This window comes from Mytilus edulis, chromosome 7, assembly GCF_963676685.1.
Source record: "Mytilus edulis chromosome 7, xbMytEdul2.2, whole genome shotgun sequence".
In the NCBI taxonomy this organism is placed as follows: Eukaryota; Metazoa; Mollusca; class Bivalvia; order Mytilida; family Mytilidae; genus Mytilus; species Mytilus edulis.
The window spans coordinates 89316830-89342400 of record NC_092350.1 but is presented as its reverse complement, the minus strand read 5'-3'; the positions used below and the strand labels follow the sequence as shown (position 1 = coordinate 89342400).

General features: G+C 32.6%; 1 protein-coding gene and 1 long non-coding RNA gene across 2 annotated transcripts in view; both read left to right on the top strand.

The window, feature by feature from the left end:
- Positions 1-1634: 1634 nt before the first annotated feature.
- Positions 1635-8259, top strand: LOC139482727 (uncharacterized). Its single transcript, XR_011654937.1, has 3 exons — positions 1635-1792; positions 5833-5998; positions 7814-8259. It is a non-coding gene; the product is annotated as an uncharacterized lncRNA (long non-coding RNA).
- Positions 8260-13919: 5660 nt separating this feature from the next.
- LOC139483482 (uncharacterized) overlaps positions 13920-25571 on the top strand; it is a 78446-nt gene continuing 66794 nt past the window's right edge. Inside the window, exons 1-4 of the mRNA XM_071267503.1 lie at positions 13920-14486; positions 18285-18386; positions 19179-19277; positions 20500-20601. Coding sequence (XP_071123604.1) covers positions 13920-14486; positions 18285-18386; positions 19179-19277; positions 20500-20601 — 870 coding nt within the window. The remainder of the gene's footprint in view (positions 14487-18284; positions 18387-19178; positions 19278-20499; positions 20602-25571) is intronic.

The window sequence follows — 25571 nt, the reverse complement described above, 5'->3', positions numbered from 1 at the left end:
ACAGGAGAATTTGAAAATTACAGAATATTATTTGAAAATGCTATAAGCGAAATCAAAATACTGATAGATAGACTGCAACAGCTTCAGTTTGAAAATAATGTTATAAAAAATAAACCCCCTTATATAAGGGCTACAAGTCTATCTTTGGAGAAGACTGAAGAGACAACAAAATTTTACACTGGATTGCCGTCTTATTCATGTTTTATGTGGTTGGTGAACTTTGTAACGTGTATTATACCTTCTTCTAATATTTTGAGTCCTGCAGATATCCTTCTTTTGGTTTTAATGAAATTACGTTTAAATTCCCCCCATACTGATATTTCGTTTCGTTTTGGAGTTTCCCTTAGTTTGGTTACCAATTTAATTGACAGTGTCATCCCTCAATTAGCACACAAATTGAAGTGGTTGATTCATTGGCCAAATAAAGATGACATTTTACGCTCTCGACCAGACTGCTTCAAGGAGGCCTTTCCAAGTTGTGTTTCAGTTATAGATTGCACAGAAGTTTATATAGAGACTCCATCAAATTTTACTGCTAGATCATGTACTTACAGTAATTATAAACACCACAATACAATTAAATTTTTAGTAAGTATTGTTCCGTGTGGTAATATTTCTTTTGTTTCACGTGCATTTGGGGGTGGACTTCAGATAAGATAATTTCACTTAAATCAGAATATCTTGACTTTATAAACCATGGAGATGTCGTACTAGCAGACCGTGGTTTTCTTATTTGAGATGAATTGGCATCAAGGGGGGCGGAATTAATCATACCATCGTTTGTTAAGGGGAAAGACCAGCTTAGTGCCTTTGAAGTGGAAAGAAGCCGAAATATAGCTCATGTACGAATTCATGTAGAAAGAGAAATGGGGCGACTGAAAAATTTCCGTATTTTGTCTGGAAAGATGTCAATGAATATGGTGCCACATTCTGACAGTATAATGACAATTTGCTCTGCTATTATAAATATGCACCCTAATATTGTTCAATAACTGATAACCATATTTTTCTTAAGGGTGTACTTAGGTGAATTTGAATAAATAAGGATATTTAAAATTGTACTAAAAGCTGGAAGCGTATTAGTAAAGGATAAAAATTAGCTAAAAATATTGATAGGTCATGCAGCTCCTTTTCGAGATATTTGATTTATAAAATATGGCGGGAAAAGGCTAACTCTGACTTTTATTTTTATATTTCAACTTAATATATTTTTATTGGTATTATTTGGGTCTCCATTTTAAAGAAAGAAACTAAAAAATCTGCTTAAACTTTGGCAAATAGCCCTTCAGCTATTTAGGTATAAATAAAGGATAAATTGGTGTTATTGGGTAACATATTTCACCTTTTATCATATGGAAAAACAATCCAAACATCTGACACAAATTCCAAAACTTCACCTAAGTACATCCTTATTTAAAGGTAAGGCCATTGAATATTAAATCTTTTCAAATGACAGATGATATTGGAAAATTTAAAAATCAGCTTTAAAAACAATATTTTGGAATCTTTTAGCTTTTGGTGAAACAATTTCATTATGGTTACAAAGCATAATTTGCAGAACAGGATGCAACCCTCTGGCGCACTATTTATACAATCGCTTATAAAGTTAGAAAATCAGGGGCGATAATCCGACTCTAGTGACGTAGTCGCCTTGGTGATATCTAAATATTTCAAGATGGCAGCCAAGTGTAAATAAAGCCAAAACAATATCGTTTTAACAAGTTTTGTCCTTAGAAGTGCGACATATCTTATAATTTATTTGTTACATGGTACCCTAAAATCTACAGTCCGAGTAAGTAAGAAAAAATTTCCGAAATTGAACAAGTTTACCACTCTATTCTAGCAGGTGCTCGTTCAGCTGATCAGCGCCATGTCGCGTTTTTTCCAAATCTTACAAATTTATAGAGACCCTTTACTAGAGAAATGTTTGCTTAAGGAGTTTTATTTAAAACCAAGTTCACCCAATACAGGTTACTTTAATTACACTTATATTTTGTATGGTTTATGTCTTCTGATTAATTTGATCCTCTTCTGAGACAGAAAACCTGCTTCCTTCTTAAAATGTTTAGGAGCCTTCTTTTTGATTATTTTAGTTTGCTTTATACAACATTCAGGCCATTTAAAAGAATATGTGTGTTTGCCCTAACATTACCGGTATCAGGTCCATTCGCGCCATATACACTTTCGCACCTCGCATGTCCCCCCCCCCAACTTTGTTACCACCCTACATGTTTGCACCCAATTTTAATTTGAATTTTAGATGAATTAATATTTTCCACTGTAATTACTGGTCCAAGTTCATGAATGTCCAGTAAAGTAAGATCTACAAACACATCATGATCACCAAAACACAATTTTGTCATGAATTTATCTGTGTCCATTGTCTAATATGCACATAGACCAAGGTGAGCGACACAGGCTCTTGAGAGCCTCTAGTTTCTAAACATTAGGGAACATCACAGATTCTTATGATTGTCTTGCTTTTAAAGGTACAATCAGACAAAGGGATTGATCTTAAACAATTTTCCTGTAATGTTCTTTTCATAATCTGCATGTTTGATAATTCCCTTGACTTATATGCATGTTTTTAACAACACGGAAAATCAGAATTAAGCAGTATTTATATTTAGTGTTTTTATAAATTTAGACACACGTCAGAGGGAATTCCCCATTTTGATAAAAATGCGAGAGTTGTCTGAATTCTGATAAATCTATTTCTGTCATATAAGAACTGAAGTGGAGTTTTTCTTATATGTTACAGTTATGAAACTGATATTTGAGATTGTACTTCCATAAAGAAATAGATAATCATCTAGGTCGTTTAATTAACATTTAATATACGTTCTTGCTCCAGGGTTTGTTTTAATAATTATGCGCATGCGTATAGTTTTCTTGACTTCAAGGGGTATTAAATTGAATGGTTGCTCTGGATTCCCCACTCAATTAGTTAACTTATAATTCATTGCATGGATCTTTTCTATGTATGTCTGCTATTGAAGGTTATTGTTGTTGCATAATTTTAAATCATATGCATCATTTAAATTAAAATAAATGTAGTCCACATCTTAAAGTTGTTACTAGTACACCCCTTTAGGCGAAATGGAGTCTTCCATATTATCGTGTCGAGTTGTCTCGAAGTAACTTCCGTGAATTCTGAATCAAAAAGAACATGTCGAATATTAGCTCGTTCTGTCGATAAACGTGGTATTCTATTAAAAATGATAGCAATTTAAACCGAGGAATGTGTACGGAAGGAGTCATGATCACTGACCCAAAGGAAATTATATATTTAAAGGGTTAGGAATGGGGCTCCTCCAAGAATTAACATAGGAAAAATATAGGTGATAAGACACGAAATGAAATACCTTTTCTCACTCCGAGTCTCAGTGACTGCTGTGGAAAGTTAACTTTAAATTGATAGTACAAAAATAAAACACAATAGGCCTAAGTACATTGTTCATACACTTTTATCTGGGATTGGCTATTTTGTAACTATTAAAATTACATAAATTACATTTTACATGTGCAGTTGAATTAGTTTTGAATATAATATTATCCAGCTACATGTATACATGTGTCAATGAAACAATGGCAATCGTATCCCTCAGGTTTATATCTATTAAGATAACCTCCCTTTAATTTTTCATGAATTTCTGATATGACATTGAGAAGTTATTTAACTTTATTCCTAGAAAACATGACAGGCATATGATGCGCTCATGGCACAGCTGTTTTTTATAGGTGGAGGAAGCCTGTCAGAGTGCCCGGAGAAAACCACCAACCTTCGATAGAAAAACTGACAATCCTAGTCAATTAGGATTGGAGTCAAGTGCACCTGCACGAGCGTGGTTTGAACTCACAACCTCAGTGTTTTACTGGCTTGTGATTGTCAGTAGTAGAACTACTTAGACCACTTGGCCACCAAGGCCCATGCCTGAACAAAGATGTACATCAAATAAAAAGCAACGATTTGTTTACAAATGTACAACAATCGACACGTAAAACATAGTCAAATGAACTGAAAAACGAATAGAAATTCAAATGTTAGGTTCAAAAATTAAATGTAACTATTAGTGTTAGTTTGCAAAAGAAATCAAAAAGAAAAGTATTTCAAGTAAAATGAAATCTAATAAGAATTGTAAAATTCATAAGTTAAAGTTAAATTTAAAAAGTAAATGCAATAGACCACTTTAAGGGGGCTCGCAGGTCTAAATGAATTTTTTTATTTAATATAGGATTTGTCTATATTTTTCTATAAATGAACTTTATCTTATACTTAATAGAAAAATGAAATAAAAAAATGGGGTCACCGTTCATTTACGCTCGCAATCTGCCTTCAAAAGAAGCATACTTTTTTGTTCATGTCCTTTTTTTCTGTTGAACTAATAGGAGAGTTAGCGGTAATATCGAAATAAAAAACTAAATTAAGAAATCACTAAAATTTTACAATTATTTAGTTTATAAACAGCTTATTCGATAACAACAATAAAAAATCTAGGTCACCGATGAGTTAAATAAGATATTTCAAATTTAATGCCAAAAAATGGCATTTTTGCAACAAAGGGAGATAATTAGCTTTTTCAATGATATCTACATTTTAAAAGTCCGCTGGGGCCAACACGAATTGATGTTTTGGAATGATTTTTGTACCATATGATAAAGTAACAACTACTTAAGGTAATAAATAAAATTTGTAATGAAAAATTAATGTTCAATTTTTTTCTGAAAATCTTATACCCGCGAGTCTCCTTAACCAGAAAAGTTCGTTTTGTGCCTTTGTGATGTCATTTACCAGATAAAGGGGATCGCCTGTATTCTAGTTCTATTAAAGTTCGTTTGTGCCTTTGTGATGTCATTTACCAGATAAAGGGGATCGCCTGTATTCTAGTTCTATTAAAGTTCGTTTTGTGCCTTTGTGACGTCATTTACCAGATAAAGGGGATCGCCTGTATTCTAGTTCTATTAAAGTTCGTTTTGTGCCTTTGTGATGTTATTTACCAGATATAGGGGATCGCCTGTATTCTAGTTCTATTAAAGTTTGTTTTGTGCCTTTGTGATGTCATTTACCAGATAAAGGGGATCGCCTGTATTCTAGTTCTATGAAAGTTCGTTTTGTGCCTTTGTGATGTCATTTACCAGATAAAGGGGATCGCCTGTATTCTAGTTCTATTAAAGTTCGTTTTGTGCCTTTGTGATGTCATTTACCAGATAAAGGGGATCGCATGTATTCTAGTTCCATTAACCCTTTCCTCCATAATGACGCCTTTTGACGCCTCTGTAGTACCTCAGTTGAAACACTTTGACTACAAAGTATCTGCAGTTGACTTAATAAAATTTGTATCCAATATGAAAAGGAATATCATAGGAATATCTGACTTAAATTTATTTGATAAAATAGTTGTTTTTCGCAATGCCTTAATACTTTAAAGCATATGTTCAGCATTTTATTAAAAAAATCCTATGCGAAACAAGTATGCAAAAAAAAAATTTCAATGGAGGAAAGTGTCAAGTACCTAATTACAATTCCCATACAACAACTTTGCTGATTATCATTTATAGATAAGAATTTAATTTGCCAAATAATAAGTGCAATGTAGCATTATCATTTTTTCAACCAATCGCTCAACATAGGAACGGAAGAAATATCAAATAAAATTATTCTCTTATAGTTGTGGCCTGTTATCTACTTAAGAGATATATATCTTTAACACACTGCAAGGAGTAAGATACGAAAACGTAATACAAAAACTGATTTAATTTGATTGGCTTACCCAGCATCATATGACGATATCTATTATTTTTACATGATTTAAATTTGATGTTTATTTGCAGATTGTTATTGACCTGTGGCAGCTGGTGTTAACGCCATGATGATACCCTTTGAAATAAGCTGAAGTTGCAATTGGAGTTTTATGAAGGATGATTTGTAGTTGTTGACAGTTTCAGAACTAGAACGAACAGACTTCTGTTTAGGATTTTGGGTATTTAATCATACTAGGTATATATATTTCTGATGTATTAAGTGTCTCTTTTTGGACATTCACTACATCGAGTCTTTTTATAAGTATTATATGCTTATCTTATTAGCTTTGATGGCATGAGCCAATAAATAAAAACATTGTCATTGCAACAGCTAAACAGACATTATTTCCGGTGATCAAACATGCTAAAGGGGAGACAATCAAATTAACTTTCTTCAATATACTGTCCATATGTCTATATGTGCCTTGTCAGTGTAACAGCTGGACATATATTGTTTCTGGTCTAACATGTTAAAGTGGAGGTAACCAAATTGATTTAATGATATAATTTAATTCTAAATTCCATTTTAAGCCGTAGAAAACCATAGAAAAACGTTAATGACGTCACGGTCACATGACTAAATTATGTATATGGGCTCACAACAAAATAACGTCAGCCAATCAGAAGACGCGTTACATCTAAAATTAATTTACTTCTATATACTGTCCTTTTGACCATGTACCTTGTCAGTGTAACAGCTGGACAGATATTGTTTCTAGTGGTCTAAACATGTTAAAGGGGAGATAAACAAATTAACTTACTTCAATATAACTGTAAATATGTATGTGTGCCTTGTCTGTGTAACAGTTGGACAGATATTGTGTCTGGTGGTCTAACATGTTAAAGGGGAGATAATCAAATCAACTTACTTCAATATACTGTCTATATGTCCATGTACCTTGTCAGTAAAACAGCTGGACAGATATTGAGTCTGGTGGTCTAACATTTTAAAGGGGAGATAATCAAATCAACTTACTACAATATACTGTCTATATGTCCATGTATCTTGTCAGTGAAAAAGCTGGACAGATATTATTTCTGGTAGTCTAACATGTTAAAGGGGAGATAATCAAATCAACTTACTTCAATATACTGTCTATATGTCCATGTACCTTGTCCTTGTAACAACTGGATAGGTATTGTTTATGGTAAACTAAAGTTTACATGTTAAAGGGGAGATAATAAAATCAACTGTCTTTAGTAAACTTATGTCTGTATGCCTTGTCAACCCTTTACTTCTTCGCAGATGATGGATACATTAACCTTTACATAGTGGAGAAAAATTATGACCTAAATCAATGGTTAAAATATTAGAATTATAAACTAATATATATTTAAAAATGTGTTTTTTTCTTTTTTTGCAGGATGATGGAAGATTGGGATGAGGTAAGATTTTCTTTTTAAAGTTCGATAGTCATGTGACCTATTTTTGTCTTTAAACTGTACAGAAAGCTACATGTGTGTAGTTCATTGTATTCATAGAGGGTTGATTGATTGTTGGTTGCTTAACGTCCAGTGGCAAATATTTTATGCATATTCAGGACGAGAACAAGTTCACAATAAATACAATAGATAGGTCTTGTCATAATAGAGGCCGTAAGGGATGATGGTCAGGGAGATTCATAGAGGGAAAATAAACGAAAATCAAAATGACAAGAGTTATAAGAATTGTAATGGACAAAATTTCAAGGAGCAAACCTGATACATTATACAGCGTCAAAAGTTTTTGTGTTTTCTCCAAAAACTCTGAAATTACAAACAGCAATTTCACTGTCTTGATCAGTTGTTGTCACTGCATTTGAGAAGTAAACTGTAAAAGTGGACATAATAAGTAGAATAAATCAAACTATAAAAAGTAGTTTGTTAATTTGTTAATGATAATTTGTTCATTGAATAACACATGTCACTATAATTACCAATATACTAACTTACTTACTTAATTTAAATTATTACATTTGTAATACATTATTGTGTGCAGGAGAGAAATGCTTAAGCTTTGTTTTACTTACAGAAACTTTGGACAGCTGCTCTGGTGGGAAACATTAAAGATGTGGAACTATCATTAAGGAATGGAGCTAATTTGGAAAATACAAGTTTTGGTGTAAGTGAAGTAGAAATATTTAAAACATATAAAGGTATTTACTTACAGTACACACAAGATGAACCAGATAAATCAATAGATTTAGGAAGATGGGGTATGAGTGCCAATGAGACAACTCTCCATCCAGGTCACAATTTATAAAAGTAAACCATTATAGGTCAAGGTACGGTCTTCAACACAGAGCCTTGGCTCACACCGAACAACAAGCTATAAAGGGCCCCAAAAAAATAGTAATGTAAAACCCTTCAAACAGTTGTTTTTAGAATATTAGTCATTTATTATTAATTCTGTAGTAAGAAATATGTTACACAACAATAGTAAAGTAACTCCTGTTTTTACACAAAATATTAGAAATGTATTAACAAATCATTGATGTATACCACACCTATCAAATTGTGGATAGAATACCAAGGAGACAGTCACATTACATAAGTAGAAGGAGAATAACTTGGCAGAAACAAAAAGACAAAAAAGACAAACAACAGCCTCTACAACATTACACAAAACAACAAGAACAAACATGAAATATGTAAAAACACTTTTCATTGGGTTGCTGTCCCATAACTTCATGATTAGATTAAAGCTGGAAAATTGTAATTTATTTCATTATACTTCACATGCACTTTCCCTGTTTTCTTCCTGGGAACAGTATATCTAGCTGGAAATGAATCTGATAGACTTTTCAGTATAAAATTAATAAAATCTTGGATTCCACGAGACTTCGCTAGCTATAGATTTATGGATTTTGGTAGCGTCTTACTGAAAAACTATTGGAACTATGCAGTAAATAAACCACATAACTTCGCTAGCTATAGATTTATAGATTTTGGTAGCGTCTTACTGAAAAACTATTGGAACTGCACAGTAAATAAACCTGAGCAAGCTATAGATTTATAGATTTTGGTAGCGTCTTACTGAAAAACTATTGGAACTATGCAGTAAATAAACCACATAACTTCGCTAGCTATAGATTTATAGATTTTGGTAGCGTCTTACTGAAAAACTATTGGAACTGCACAGTAAATAAACCTGAGCAAGCTATAGATTTATAGATTTTGGTAGCGTCTTACTGAAAAACTATCGGAACTACGCAGTAAATAAACCACATAACTTCGCTAGCTATAGATTTATGGATTTTGGTAGCGTCTTACTGAAAAACTATTGGAACTACGCAGTAAATAAACCTGAGCAAGCTATAGATTTATAGATTTTGGTAGCGTCTTACTGAAAAACTATCGGAACTACGCAGTAAATAAACCACATAACTTCGCTAGCTATAGATTTATGGATTTTGGTAGCGTCTTACTGAAAAACTATTGGAACTACACAGTAAATAAACCCGAGCAAGCTATAGATTTATAGATTTTGGTAGCGTCTTACTGAAAAACTATCGGAACTACGCAGTAAATAAACCACATAACTTCGCTAGCTATAGATTTATGGATTTTGGTAGCGTCTTACTGAAAAACTATTGGAACTACGCAGTAAATAAACCTGAGCAAGCTATAGATTTATAGATTTTGGTAGCGTCTTACTGAAAAACTATCGGAACTACGCAGTAAATAAACCACATAACTTCGCTAGCTATAGATTTATAGATTTTGGTAGCGTCTTACTGAAAAACTATTGGAACTACGCAGTAAATAAACCTGAGCAAGCTATAGATTTATAGATTTTGGTAGCGTCTTACTGAAAAACTATCGGAACTACGCAGTAAATAAACCACATAACTTCGCTAGCTATAGATTTATGGATTTTGGTAGCGTCTTACTGAAAAACTATTGGAACTACGCAGTAAATAAACCTGAGCAAGCTATAGATTTATAGATTTTGGTAGCGTCTTACTGAAAAACTATCGGAACTACGCAGTAAATAAACCACATAACTTCGCTAGCTATAGATTTATAGATTTTGGTAGCGTCTTACTGAAAAACTATTGGAACTACGCAGTAAATAAACCTGAGCAAGCTATAGATTTATAGATTTTGGTAGCGTCTTACTGAAAAACTATCGGAACTACGCAGTAAATAAACCACATAACTTCGCTAGCTATAGATTTATGGATTTTGGTAGCGTCTTACTGAAAAACTATTGGAACTACGCAGTAAATAAACCTGAGCAAGCTATAGATTTATAGATTTTGGTAGCGTCTTACTGAAAAACTATCGGAACTACGCAGTAAATAAACCACATAACTTCGCTAGCTATAGATTTATAGATTTTGGTAGCGTCTTACTGAAAAACTATTGGAACTACGCAGTAAATAAACCTGAGCAAGCTATAGATTTATAGATTTTGGTAGCGTCTTACTGAAAAACTATCGGAACTACGCAGTAAATAAACCACATAACTTCGCTAGCTATAGATTTATAGATTTTGGTAGCGTCTTACTGAAAAACTATCGGAACTGCGCAGTAAATTAACCTGAGCATTGAAGCAATATGCATTTACCACTCCAGTACTAAACATGACATGTGACACCTGATCATAAAACATTAAATTACCACTCCAGTACTGAACATGACATGTGACACCTGATCATACAACATTAATTTACCACTCCTGTACTGAACATGACATGTGACACCTGATCATAAAACATTAATTTACCACTCCTGTACTGAACATGACATGTGACACCTGATCATACAACATTCATCTACTACTCCTGTACTGAACATGACATGTGACACCTGATCATACAACATTCATTTACCACTCCTGAACTGAACATGACATGTGACACCTGATCATACAACATTCATTAACCACTCCTGTACTGAACATGACATGTGACACCTGATCATACAACATTCATTTACCATTCCTGTACTAAACATGACATGTAACACCTGATCATACAACATTCATCTACTACTCCTGTACTGAACATGACATGTGACACCTGATCATACAACATTCATCTACTACTCCTGTACTGAACATGACATGTGACACCTGATCATACAACATTCATCTACTACTCCTGTACTGAACATGACATGTGACACCTGATCATACAACATTCATCTATTACTCCTGTACTGAACATGACATGTGACACCTGATCATACAACATTCATCTACTACTCCTGTACTGAACATGACATGTGCCACCTGATCATACAACATTCATCTACTACTGTACTGAACATGACATGTGACACCTGATCATACAACATTCAACTACTACTCCTGTACTGAACATGACATGTGCCACCTGATCATACAACATTCATCTACTACTCCTGTACTGAACATGACATGTGACACCTGATCATACAACATTCATCTATTACTCCTGTACTGAACATGACATGTGACACCTGATCATACAACATTCATCTACTACTCCTGTACTGAACATGACATGTGACACCTGATCAAGCAATATGCATTCACCATTCCTGTACAGAACATGACATGTGACACCTGATCATACAACATTCATTTACCACTCCTGTATTGAACATGACATGTGACACCTGATCATACAACATTCATCTATTACTCCTGTACTGAACATGACATGTGACACCTGATCATACAACATTCATCTATTACTCCTGTACTGAACATGACATGTGACACCTGATCAAGCAATATGCATTCACCATTCCTGTACAGAACATGACATGTGACACCTGATCATACAACATTCATTTACCACTCCTGTATTGAACATGACATGTGACACCTGATCATACAACATTCATCTATTACTCCTGTATTGAACATGACATGTGACACCTGATCATACAACATTCATCTATTACTCCTGTACTGAACATGACATGTGACACCTGATCAAGCAATATGCATTCACCATTCCTGTACAGAACATGACATGTGACACCTGATCATACAACATTCATTTACCACTCCTGTACTGAACATGACATGTGACACCTGATCATACAACATTCATCTATTACTCCTGTACTGAACATGACATGTGACACCTGATCATACAACATTCATCTACTACTCCTGTACTAAACATGACATGTCACACCTGATCATACAACATTCATCTACTACTCCTGTACTGAACATGACATGTGACACCTGATCATACAACATTCATCTATTACTCCTGTACTGAACATGACATGTGACACCTGATCATACAACATTCATCTTCTACTCCTGTACTGAACATGACATATGACACCTGATCATACAACATTCATCTATTACTCCTGTACTGAACATGACATGTGACACCTGATCAAGCAATATGCATTCACCATTCCTGTACAGAACATGACATGTGACACCTGATCATACAACATTCATTTACCACTCCTGTATTGAACATGACATGTGACACCTGATCATACAGTATTCGTTAACCACTCCTGTATTGAACATGACATGTGACACCTGATTATAAAACATTCATTTACCACTACTGTACTGAACATGACATGTGACACCTGATTATAAAACATTCATTTACTACTCCTGTACTGAACATGACATGTGACACCTGATAATACAACATTCATCTACTACTCCTGTACTGAACATGACATGTGACACCTGATCATACAACATTCATTTGTCATTTCTATACTGAACCTTACATGTGGCACCTGATCATAAAACATGCATATACTACTCCTGTACTGAACATGACATGTGACACCTGATCATACAACAGTCATCTACCACTCCTGTACTGAACATGACATTTGACACCACATCATATAACATTCATTTACCACTCCTGTACTGAACATGACAGGTGACACCTGATCATAAAATTCATCTACTACTCCTGTACAATATAGATCATGAAATCATCCATTTAGACTTCTGGGAACACAGGATTTATATCCAATAAATTCTATTCGAAGGAAAAAGACTAAAATCAGAGAATTTTCTTTTTATACCCCACCTACAATAGTAGAGGGGCATTATGTTTTCTGGTCTGTGCGTCCGTCCTTCTGTTTGTTCGTTCGTTCAGGTTAAAGTTTTTGGTCAAGGTAGTTTTTGATGAAGTTGAAGTCCAATCAGCTTGAAACTTAGTACACATGTGTCCTATGATATGATCTTTCTGATTTTAATGCCAAATTAGAGTTTTAACCCCAATTTCACAGTTCACTGAACATAGAAAATGATAGTGCAAATTTCAGGTTAAAGTTTTTGGTCAAGGTAGTTTTTGATGAAGTTGAAGTCCAATCAGCTTGAAACTTAGTACACATGTGTCCTTTGATATGATCTTTCTAATTTTAATGCCAAACTATAGTTTTAACACCAATTTCACGGTTCACTGAACATAGAAAATGATAGTGCAAATTTTAGGTTAAAGTTTTTGGTCAAGGTAGTTTTTGATGAAGTTGAAGTCCAATCAGCTTGAAACTTAGTACACATGTGTCCTATGATATGATCTTTCTAATTTAAATGCCAAACTATAGTTTTAACCCCAATTTCACGGTTCACTGAACATAGAAAATGATAGTGCAAATTTCAGGTTAAAGTTTTGGGTCAAGGTAGTTTTTGATGAAGTTGAAGTCCAATCAACTTGAAACTTAGTATACATGCATGGTTCCTATGATATGATCTTTCTAATTTAAATGCCAAATTATAGTTTTTACCCCTATTTCAGGGTCCACTAAACATAGAAAATGATAGTGCGAGTGGGGCATCCGTGTACTATGGACACATTCTTGTTTATGAATATATTTTTTCAAACAGTATTGTTTCCTGGATCATCATTAAAAAACCCAGTTTAGACGTAACACTATGCTTTAAACAAGTGTGTAGCTAAAATGATTGTAAAGTAACCACTTCAAAACAATTGTTTCTATCATAGCAGTGACAGTCCATATCAGGTCCATTATGTGACATAACAATCACACTTAATCTCAACACAATAATATGACAAATCTTTGACACTCTTTACTCAACACCATCAAGTGACCTAGCCATGACACTGTTGTACTCAACACCAACATGTGATAAATATAACTGACACTCTTTTTACTCAACACCAAAATGTGACATAGCAATGACACTCTTATACTCAACACCATCATGTGACCTAGCCATGACACTGTTGTACTCAACACCAACATGTGATAAATATAACCGACACTCTTTTTACTCAACACCAAAATGTGACATAGCAATGACACTCTTATACTCAACACCATCATGTGACCTAGCCATGACACTGTTGTACTCAACACCAACATGTGATAAATATAACCGACACTCTTTTTACTCAACACCAAAATGTGACATAGCAATGACACTCTTATACTCAACACCATCATGTGACCTAGCCATGACACTGTTGTACTCAACACCAACATGTGATAAATATAACCGACACTCTTTTTACTCAACACCAAAATGTGACATAGCAATGACACTCTTATACTCAACACCATCATGTGACCTAGCCATGACACTGTTGTACTCAACACCAACATGTGATAAATATAACCGACACTCTTTTTACTCAACACCAAAATGTGACATAGCAATGACACTCTTATACTCAACACCAACATGTGACATTACAATGGCACTATTATACTCAACACCAACATGTGACATAGCAATGACACTAGTATAGTCAGCACCAACATGTGACATAGCAATGACACTATTATACTCAACACCAAACATGTGACATTGCAATGACATGCTTTAACTCACCACAAACAGGTGGCAAAGCTGTGACACTCTTTAACTCAACACAAATATGTGGCATAGCCATGATATTCTTAGACTGAACACCAGCATCTGAAATAGCAATGACTCTCTTATACTCAAGACCAACATGTGACTTAGGCAGAACAATCTTATACACAACACCATTAAGTGACCTAGCAATGAAAGACTTTTACTCAACACAAACATATGACCTAGCCATGACACTCATATACTCAACACAAACATATGACCTAGCCATGACACTCATATACTCAACACAAACATATGACCTAGCCATGACACTCATATACTCAACACAAACATATGACCTAGCCATGACACTCTTATACTCAACACCAAAATGTGACATAGCAATGACACTTGTATACATAACACCAAAATGTGACATAGCAATGACACTCATATACTCAACACCGACATGTGACATAGCAATGGCACTCTTATACTCAACACCAATATGACGTACACATACTCAACACCAACATGTGACATAGCAATGACACTCTTACAATGCTCACAAACAAGTGACATATCACATTTACAGGCAATGCAAACAAAAAATACAAACACAATAAAATTGAGAATAGAAATGGGGAATGTGCCAAAGAGACAACAACCCGACCATAGAAAAAAACAACAGCAGAAGGTCACCAACAGGTCTTCAATGTAGCGAGAAATTCCCGCACCCGGAGGCGTCCTTCAACTGGCCCCTAAAAAAATATATACTAGTTCAGTGATAATGAACGCCATACTAATTTCCAAATTGTACACAAGAAACTAAAATTAAAATGATACAAAACTAACAAAGGCCAGAGGCTCCTGACTTGGGAAAATGCGGCGGGGTTAAACATGTTTGTGAGATCTCAACCCTCCCCCTATACCTCTAGCCAATGTAGAAAAGTAAACGCATAACAATACGACATTAAAATTCAGTTCAAGAGAAATCTGAGTCTGATGTCAGAAGATGTAACCAAAGAAAATAAACAAAATGACAATAATACATAAATAACAACAGACTACTAGCAGTTAACTGACATGCCAGCTCAAACACAGCATACACCATTACCATAATAAGCAACAGCACATATGATATGAAGCAACTGTTATACATCACACAAACATTTTACATGTAAATAATACAACTGAATACTTTTTAAGCTTTGATCATTATTCTGAATCAACACAAAATACTGTTAATCAGACAGGTTTAATGGACAACAAATATTTGTTAGAATTATATAAAGTGGGGTCTCATTTTTCCTGTCTCATTCTTCAATTAAATACAAAAACATGGTAACTGATATGTTTAATATTACAAGAGGGGTAAAACAAGGTGATTCACTGAGTCCTACTTTATTTAATATATTCATTAATGACATCACAGAGGTCTTTGAAAATGACTTGTGTTATCCTCTAAAAATTATAGACTCAAAACTAAGTTGCCTGCTTTTTGCAGATGACTTGTTAATTTTTTCAGAAACTAAAACAGGGCTACAGAATAGTCTCAACAATTTAGCTTTATACTGTGATAAATGGCAGATAGAATTGAATATTAAAAAGACAAAATCTATGATATTTAATAGGACATGCTCTAAACTAGAAAAATCATTTTTAAATTTTAAAAACAGTAACATTGATAATGTATCAGAATACTCATTTTTAGGCTTATTAATTAAATGCAATGGCAACATGTCTCGTAGTACTAAAGAACTTGTCAAAAAAGCCCAAAAAGCATTATTTGGGTTGAAAGCATACACAAAGTCTTTGAATAATTTACCAGTCAAAGTTGCATGCCACCTCTTTGATTCCCTCATAAAACCAATAATGATATACAACTCTGAAGTTACATATTTAGACACATATATATCTCTTTTTAGAGCAAAAAATAGAGCTTTAAATTCTGGAAAAGAAGTAGATATTTTAAGTTTTGCAGAAAAAAGTCCAATTGAAAAATTACACTTGCATTTTTGTAAATTTTTACTAGGAACTAGAAAGAATGCATCTAATCTTGCAACTAGAGCTGAATTGGGGAGACTTCCTATAGAATTTAATATTAAAACACAAACTTTATTATATTTAAAGAGATTTGAATGCTGTAAGTTAAATCCTCTTTTGAAAGAAGCTTACACGCTTAGTAAAAACTTAGACTCAGAAGGAGTATACTCCTGGTTTACATATGTAAAAAATATTTTAAGTGAACTTAATTTAGATATAGCACAAATTCAACAAAATACTAGTTCAGACAAAAAAATAAATAATTCATTTAAAGTTTATATAAAAACAAGCTCTAAAAACTACTTTGAAAATTTGATACATGATAAGATACAAAACATTGATGAAAAAAGTAAACTTTATTTATATAAGAATCTTAAACAAAATTTACGTTTTGAAGACTATTTAAGAACATCAAACTTTACATATAGAAAATTAATAACAAAACTAAGAATTAGTGACCATAATTTAAATATAGAAAAAGGCAGACATACTAATATTCCTAGAGAGCAGAGATTATGCCTTAAATGTAAAACATTAGAAAACGAAAAACATTTTATATTAGATTGTAAATTAAATATGGAACTAAGAAATAACTTTTTTAACAATTTGGATTTTAATTTTTCTGTTAAAGATTTATCTGATGAAGAAAAGTTGATTTTTATACTCAATCCATCAACACCATCACAAGTAAATAAATTGGGGTCCTACATCAAAAGGTCATTAGAACTGAGGACAGGGGACACTGGAATATTTACTGTAAATGAATGATTGTGTATATATATATATGCGAAATATAGTTATATTGTTTATTATTTTGTATGTCACAAACTTAATGTTTAAAGTTTACATGGCAATAAATATTTGAATTGAATTGAATTATTCTGAATCAGAAAATATAATTTGTTTTTATTTTTATTGAAATTATTTTTTTTTAACTTTGATCATCATTGTTTTAAAATCAGACAGATTTAAAAAAAAAACAAACAACAAAAACTTAACAGAATTATATAAAGTGGGGTCTCATTTTATTCGTAACACAGAACTGAATCAAATAGTAAAGGTTTTATTTTGTTTCCTGACGAAAAATTATTTTGTTAACATTTGATTTTAATGAGAAGTTGATGAGAACGAGTTGTGTTAACATCTTTAGTCAGATTATGTTAATTCTACAAATCTAATGTAAAATATCTTTTAAAAATAACAAATATTTGTAAGAATTATATAAAGTGGGGTCTTATTTTTCTTGTCTCTTCGTACTGAATCAGAAAATATAACTCGTTTTTATGTTTCTGGAAAAAAAGTTTTTTTTTTTTTAACTTTGATCATTCTACTTTATCATTGTTAATCATCGTTAATCAGACAGATTTAATGGACAACACATATTTGTTAGAATTATATAAAGTGGGGTCTCATTTTAATTGTCTTGTCCAGCTGAGTCCATTGATATAAATATTGTTTATGTTTCTTGATAAAAGTTTTTTTTTTAACCTGACAGTTCTGATGAGAGTTCTGACATCTCACAATAAAACATGTTGTTTATTTGTTGTTTATGTAGAATATAAATACAAGTGTGACTGGTCATTTTATTCAGTTTTGACCACTGATTCATGTGATATATATTTTGTTTATATTTATTACACAACATTGTCCAGTTTATGACACAAGTTTTGATGTCTGTTATATGTTGATATTACAGGATGGAGTGACACCATTAATGTTGGCGGCTGAGAGAGGACACCTGGAGGTAGTGATGTACCTAGTCAGTCAGGGCAGTCAGTTAGAGGCCACATCCACCTCGGTAATAATAGATATAATAACCTTACTCTGACAAAACATAACTTTATAAAGAATCTACACAAAATCATGTTGTTAATCAGACAGATTTAATGGACAACAAATATTTGTTAGAATTATATAAAGTGAGGTCTCATTTTATTCGTAACACAGAACTGAATCAGATAGTAAAGGTTTTATTTTGTTTCTTGACGAAAAGTTATTTTGTAAACATCTGATTTTAATGAGAAGTTGATGAGAACAAGGTGTGTTAACATCTTTAGTCAGATAATGTTAATTCTACAGATCTAATGTAAAACATCTTTTAAAAATAACAAATACTTGACAGAATTATATAAAGTGGGGTCTCATTTTTCCTGTCTCATTAATCTGAATCAGAAAATATAACTTGTTTTTATGTTTCTTGAAAAAAAGTTTTTTTTTAACTTTGATCTTTCTACTTAATCATTGTTTATCAGACAGATTTAATGGACAACAAATATTTGTTACAATTATATAAAGTGGGGTCTCATTTTAATTGTTTTGTCCAGCTGAGTCCATTGATATAAATATTATTTATGTTTCTAGAAAAAAAGTTTTTTTTTTAACCTGACAGTTCTGATGGAAATTCTGACATCTCACAATAAAACATGTTGTTTATTTGTTGTTTATGTAGAATATAAATACAAGTGTAACTGGTCATTTTATTCAGTTTTGACCACTGATTCATGTGATATATATTTTGTTTATATTTATTACACAACATTGTCCAGTTTATGACACAAGTTTTGATGTCTGTTATATGTTGATATTACAGGGTGGAAGGACACCATTAATGTGGGCGGCTCGGGGAGGACACCTGGAGGTAGTGATGTGTCTCGTCAGTCAGGGCAGTCAGTTAGAGGCCACAGACTCGGTAATGATAGATATAATGACCTTACTCTGACCAAACATCACTTTATACAGAATCTACACAAAATCATGTTGTTAATCAGACAGGTTTAATGAACAACAAATATTTGTTAGAATTATATAAAGTGGGGTCTCATTTTATTCGTAACACAGAACTGAATCAGATAGTAAAGGTTTTATTTTGTTTCCTGACGAAAAATTATTTTGTAAACATTTGATTTTTTAATGAGAAGTTGATGAGAACAAGTTGTGTTAATATCTTTAGTCAGATAATGTTAATTCTACAGATCTAATGTAAAACATCTTTTAAAAATAACAAATACTTGACAGAATTATATAAAGTGGGGTCTTATTTTTCTTGTCTTTTCGTACTGAATCAGAAAATATAACTTGTTTTTATGTTTTTTGAAAAAAGTTTTTTTTTAACCTGACAGTTCTGATGGAAGTTCTGACATCTCACAATAAAACATGCTGTTTATTTGTTGTTTATGTAGAATATAAATACAAGTGTGACTGGTCATTTTATTGAGTTTTGACCACTGATTCATGTGATAGATATTTTGTTTATATTTATTACACAACATTGTCCAGTTTATGACACAAGTTTTGATGTCTGTTATATGTTGATATTACAGTATGGATTTACACCATTACTGTTGGCTGCTCAGGAAGGACACCCGGAGTCTTATTTTTCTTGTCTCTTCGCACTGAATCAGAAAATATAACTCATTTTTATGTTTCTTGAAAAAAGTATTTTTTTTAACTTTGATTATTCTACTGAATCATTGTTAATCAGACAGATGTAATGGACAACAAATATTTGATAGAATTATATAAAGTGGGGTCTTATTTTTCTTGTCTCTTCGTACTGAATCAGAAAATATAACTCGTTTCAATGTTTCTTGAAATTATTTTTTTTCAAACTTAAATCATTATACAGAATCAACATAAAATCATGAATCAGACATGTTAAATGGACAACAAATACTTGTTAGACTTATATTAAATAGGGTTTGCTATTATTTTTTCCTGTTTCTTAGAACTGAATAAGGAAATATATTTTTAGTGTATATATCTTAATCTAGTATTTATCAGTTTATACATAAGTATAATTGGATATTTTCTTACCAAATGTTATATTTCTTACATTTTGATAGATTGTTTGACTCCTCTCTTGATTTATTATCACACACCATTACCATGTTTATATTTTTATATTGTTATAGGATGGCCGAACAGCTTTACATTATGCTGCTCAGTTTGGACGGATTAATACAACAAAATGGTTGATAGATCAAGAATGCAGTCCTTGGGTGAAAACAGAAAAGGTAACATTCAGTTTTATATACCTATATGGAGTTATTTTCTTTCAGAACGTCAGGTCATTCTTTTTCAGAATCAACCCGGACGATATCATGTTTCAATGATATATGTTCCAAAGCATACAATAATTACCTGACAGTGTGTAAGGTCATTTTTTTCCTTGATAAACATACAGTCTATGATTTACTTCACAACTTTATTCGTCTTATAGTTTTTTGATGCCGATTTGGAAATTTGTTTTTTTAAAGATCAATCGATAATAGGTGTAAAAGAAACTTTCATTGTAGTCCTGCAGTTTAATTTTAGAAACAAATAAAGTGAAGTTTTGTTGATTTATCGCTACAATAAACATGATAAAGAAACATTTTCATATACATGTGATGAATTTTAATGTAGACTTTCATAAAATAAATCCAGATTTAACATATTCGTGTGTAAGATTTTGAAAATCTAATTGAGTCAAATTGAATAGGTTGATGGATTTTTGGTTGCTTGCTTAACGTCCAGTGGCAAATATTTCATGCATGTTCAGAACGATACACACTGAATAGGAAATCATACTGTGACCTACATGTATTTATATTCGTCTTCTTGTCAGTTCTTAACTTTTTAAAATTTATGTATACCTTTTACTCTATCACATGAGCAAATAATAAGATAATCTTACATTCTATTGAATAACATTAACGTAACTCACGCGAGAGTCGGTTGCGGAGGGTATATAATTATATCCTGATTATCTTTTAATAAAATGTATTTCTATTCAAAAGACAATCTTTTTTTCATTTTTCATTCGATTCAAGTAAAGTTGTTAAAAAAAATAATCACTTTTCCGCGATAGAAATAACAAAACAAATAGAAAATAAAACATATCCCACCCCCCCCCTTTTCCATAAGCTAAGTGGTAAACCTGTATACAGTTTTGTTGCTTGGTCGTATCTGTCATATTGGTTTTTCGAAAATTGTTTTGTACTAAATTGGGTTCCTTAGTTTTCTCAATTCAAGTTGTTTCATGTCAGGATCTTTTATAGTCGACTCGACGGTATTGGTTTTTATACGACTGTAAAAATGTTGCAGTCGTATATTGGTATCACGTCGTCTTTGTCATCGTCGTCCGAAGACACATGGGTTACCGGACAATAACTTTTGTTTAAGTGTATGGATTTCTATTAAATTTTACCATAAGGTTAATGAACACAAAAGGAAGGTTGGGATTGATTTTGGGGGTTATGGTCCTAACAGTTCAGGAATTAGAGGCCAAAATGGGGCCCAAACAAGCATTTTTCTAGTTTCCAGACAATAACTTGTGAAATGATGTAAGGATCTCTTTGAAATTATACCACAAGTTACCATATCACAAAGGGATGGTAAGAATTTGCTTTGGGGGGTTATGGCTCAAACTGTTTAGGAATTAGGGGCAAACAAGGGAGAAAACAAAGGTTTCCAGGTTAATGGACAATTACTTAAGTACAAAACATAATTTGAAAGCAGTGTAGGGAGGTAATTCAAACACATATTATCAAATTACCTCCCTTACACTGCTTAAGAAATGTTTTGTCTTTAGGTGATTAGCTGTCAATTTTATTTTAGACAGGGGCGGATCCAGGACCTCGATGTCTGGGGGGGCACCATGAACAATTTTTTTTTTAATATAAATATATATATATAAATATGTGCGAGTGTGAGTGGGTGCTAGGTTTGTTTTGTTTGTTGTTTTTTTTGTTTTTTTTGTGTGTTTTTTTTTTGGGGGGGGGGGGGGGGGGGGGTCAGATCATCGTTTCTGTATTTCGATATTTTCGATATGTTTTAAGTTTTTTTTACTTTTTCACTTTACTGCCAATTGATCTTTATTATATTCAACCTAAACATGCATCAAATATTTGCCACTTGACGTTTAACAACCATGCAACAATCAAACACTATTTTCTTTATATTTCATCACCTCTATATTCTTTTATCTATATGTTTTGGCCTCACTTCCAGACTTACTTTTTTGCACATTATTCTAATATCTGCAAAACACCTTCATATCTTCATAAATGGCGACCTTTTGCATAGCCTCATACATGTACATGGTAATTGAAACAAGAACAATAAAAACAATATAACTGCATGCTTCGGCTTTGAGAGAAATGTGTAAGTCCTAGATTCTGTTACAAACTTAATTTTAACGAAAATCAAAAAGCATTTTATTGATGATTATTTAATAGGAAATGTCAGTTAATTTTTCCTGGACGGGGGAAGGCATTAGGGGAAAGGGGAGGGGGAGTAAAACAAATTGTTGATTTCCCTTGAAAATAAGAGGGGAATGAAATATGACATTCCGTTTAAAAAACATATCTTCTAAGTTATCAAAAAATAAACAGTTTAATTTGTTGCTGAATAAATTCACAAAAACAAAGTTTTGGAAAAAAACGTACATTTACAGGAAATGTTTGTACCTATTCTTCAAATACACAGATCAGAAGTTTCACCTGGTAATCGATCTTAATCGGTATTGTATTATAAACCAATACAAATTTGTACTATTCCAATCAACATGTAAATGTATTTTACATAAAAGCTTTTTCATAAAGACATTACACACAGGTGTCAATATTCACACACCCACCGATAAGTTGTCATAAATCATGCATGGGGACGCTGATATTAATTAACGGCCACTGTAAGAAGTCTAATCAAGCTGTGACATTTTCCGCACTAGATAAGAAGTTTCAGTAACAATAAAATTATGTTAGAAAAAAAAATTGTTGACCTGAACTGGGGGGGCACGTGCCCCCTGTGCCCCCAGGTAAATCCACCACTGTTAGAAGTTACTATTCTTAAAATGTTTAATAAAGGTTATTTAATTATAGCCATGATTTTGGATGTGAAGGAATTTTATTTTTAGATATTACAATTTAATGTTGCTGATGGAGGCTTTTTAATTTTAGGCATGATCATGATGTCATTTTCTATTTTAAAAAATAATTTATTTTAGGCATGATTATCATGATTATGTATGTGAAGGAATTTTATTTTTAGATATTACTATTTAATGTTGCTGATGGAGGCTTTTTAATTTTAGGCATGATCATGATGTCATTTTCTATTTTAAAAAATAATTTATTTTAGCCATGATTATCATGATTATGTATGTGAAGGAAATTTATTTTTAGATATTACTATTTAATGTTGCTCATTGAGGCTTTTTAATTTTAGGCATGATCATGATGTCATTTTCTATTTTAATACTGTTAATACTGATGTATTTAAAAGGGTTTTTGTGGTTGCAAAGTCCTAGCTGTCAATTTATTTTTAGAAGTTTCTTTTAAATGCTGATGAAAGAAATTTATTTTTTGATATTACTATTAATTGTTGCTGATGAAGTTTTTTGTCGAGCCTGCAACTGTTGTTGCAGAAAGTTTGACTTAGGGATAGTGATGCGGCGGCTACGGCGGATTTAGCTAACTTCTTAAAAGCTTTATGTTTTAGAAGGTAGAAGACCTGGATGCTTCATACTCTGTATTTATGGTTTCATGGTTCAGTGGTAATAGTTAAGTTTTTGTGTTTTGGACTGTTTTTCTTATACTGTATGCAATAGGTCTACTATATTTGGTGTATGGAATAATTGTAAGGTGTACATGTCTAGCTGGCAGGTGTCATCTGACCTTGACTTCATTTTCATGGTTCAGTGGTCAAAGTTAAGTTTTTGAATTTTGGACTTTTTTTTCTAATACTATATGCAATAGGTCAACTATATTAGGTGTATGGAATTATTTTATGATCTATATGTCAGTCGTACAGGTTTTATTTGACCTTGACCTCATTTTTACGGTTCATTGCTCAGTGTTATTTTTTTGTGTTTTGGTCTGTTTATCTTCAACTATAAGCAATAGGTCAACTTTATGTGTTGTATAGAAGAATGGTTGGCTGTACATGTCTGTCTGGCATGGTTATTCAAACCTTGACCTCATTTGCATGGTTCATTTGTCAATGTTTAGTTTTCTTGTTTAATGTTAAGTTTATGTGACAGTTGTATTAAAGTTTTACATTTAGGACTATCAACATAATATCAATGATTAGTAAAGAAGGCGAGACATTTCAGTGTATTCACTCTTGTTAATTTTAGCCATAACTATGATGCCATTTTCTATTTTAATACTTTTATCATGTTTATGATGTACAAATGTATTTAAATGGGCTTTTATAGTTAAAAAAAAAGCATTTTTCTAATTTCCAGACAGTAACTTGTGATTAAGTGTATGGATCTCTCTAAAATTGTACTAAAACGTTCCATACTTCAAAGGAAAGGCTGCAATTAAGTTTGATGGTTAATGCTAAAAGGGGGATTCAAAAAGTTTGGGGGGAAGTGGGGTTTCCAATTTTTAGGCAGTTAAGCTGCCTTATGCGAGCGCCCTGGATTTGTGTGCTACCCAATAAATGCTGAAATACGTGCCATTGTTATCATCTAGCTGGCTACTATATTATTTATAACTTATATATAAATTGGACAGTTTTTTCATACTTTTCATTCTGGATTACAAAAAATATGACCAGAAAAACCTTAAATGATCGTCGATTTTCCCAAAAGTTTTGAAGTTGCACATAGGAAGTAGAGCACATTATGAATCCTTATGTAGTTTATTACCCCCTGAGCTTTTGGCTAAGATGTCAAAGAACAAATGTATGAAATATTTAATCGCCGAAAATCTATTAAGACAAGTAGTTAAGATTTCCCAAATTACAAAAGTCGTAGGAATATTGTTTGTCGTCAATACGTAGTCAACTACGTATATATACGTCAGTAGTCTATTAATGTAAGTTCAACTGATCACGCTGTTGGCGGCAATTTTGAATTAGAAGACGAAATTTTCGTATCTTTTCAATTTGGACGCAGTGGTTCAAATTAGCGGTGGTACGAGGTCTGCGACCTTCCACTTTTGCAGTCAGACTTTCTACGTGGTTACTAGCTACGCCCGGACCTTGAAAGAAA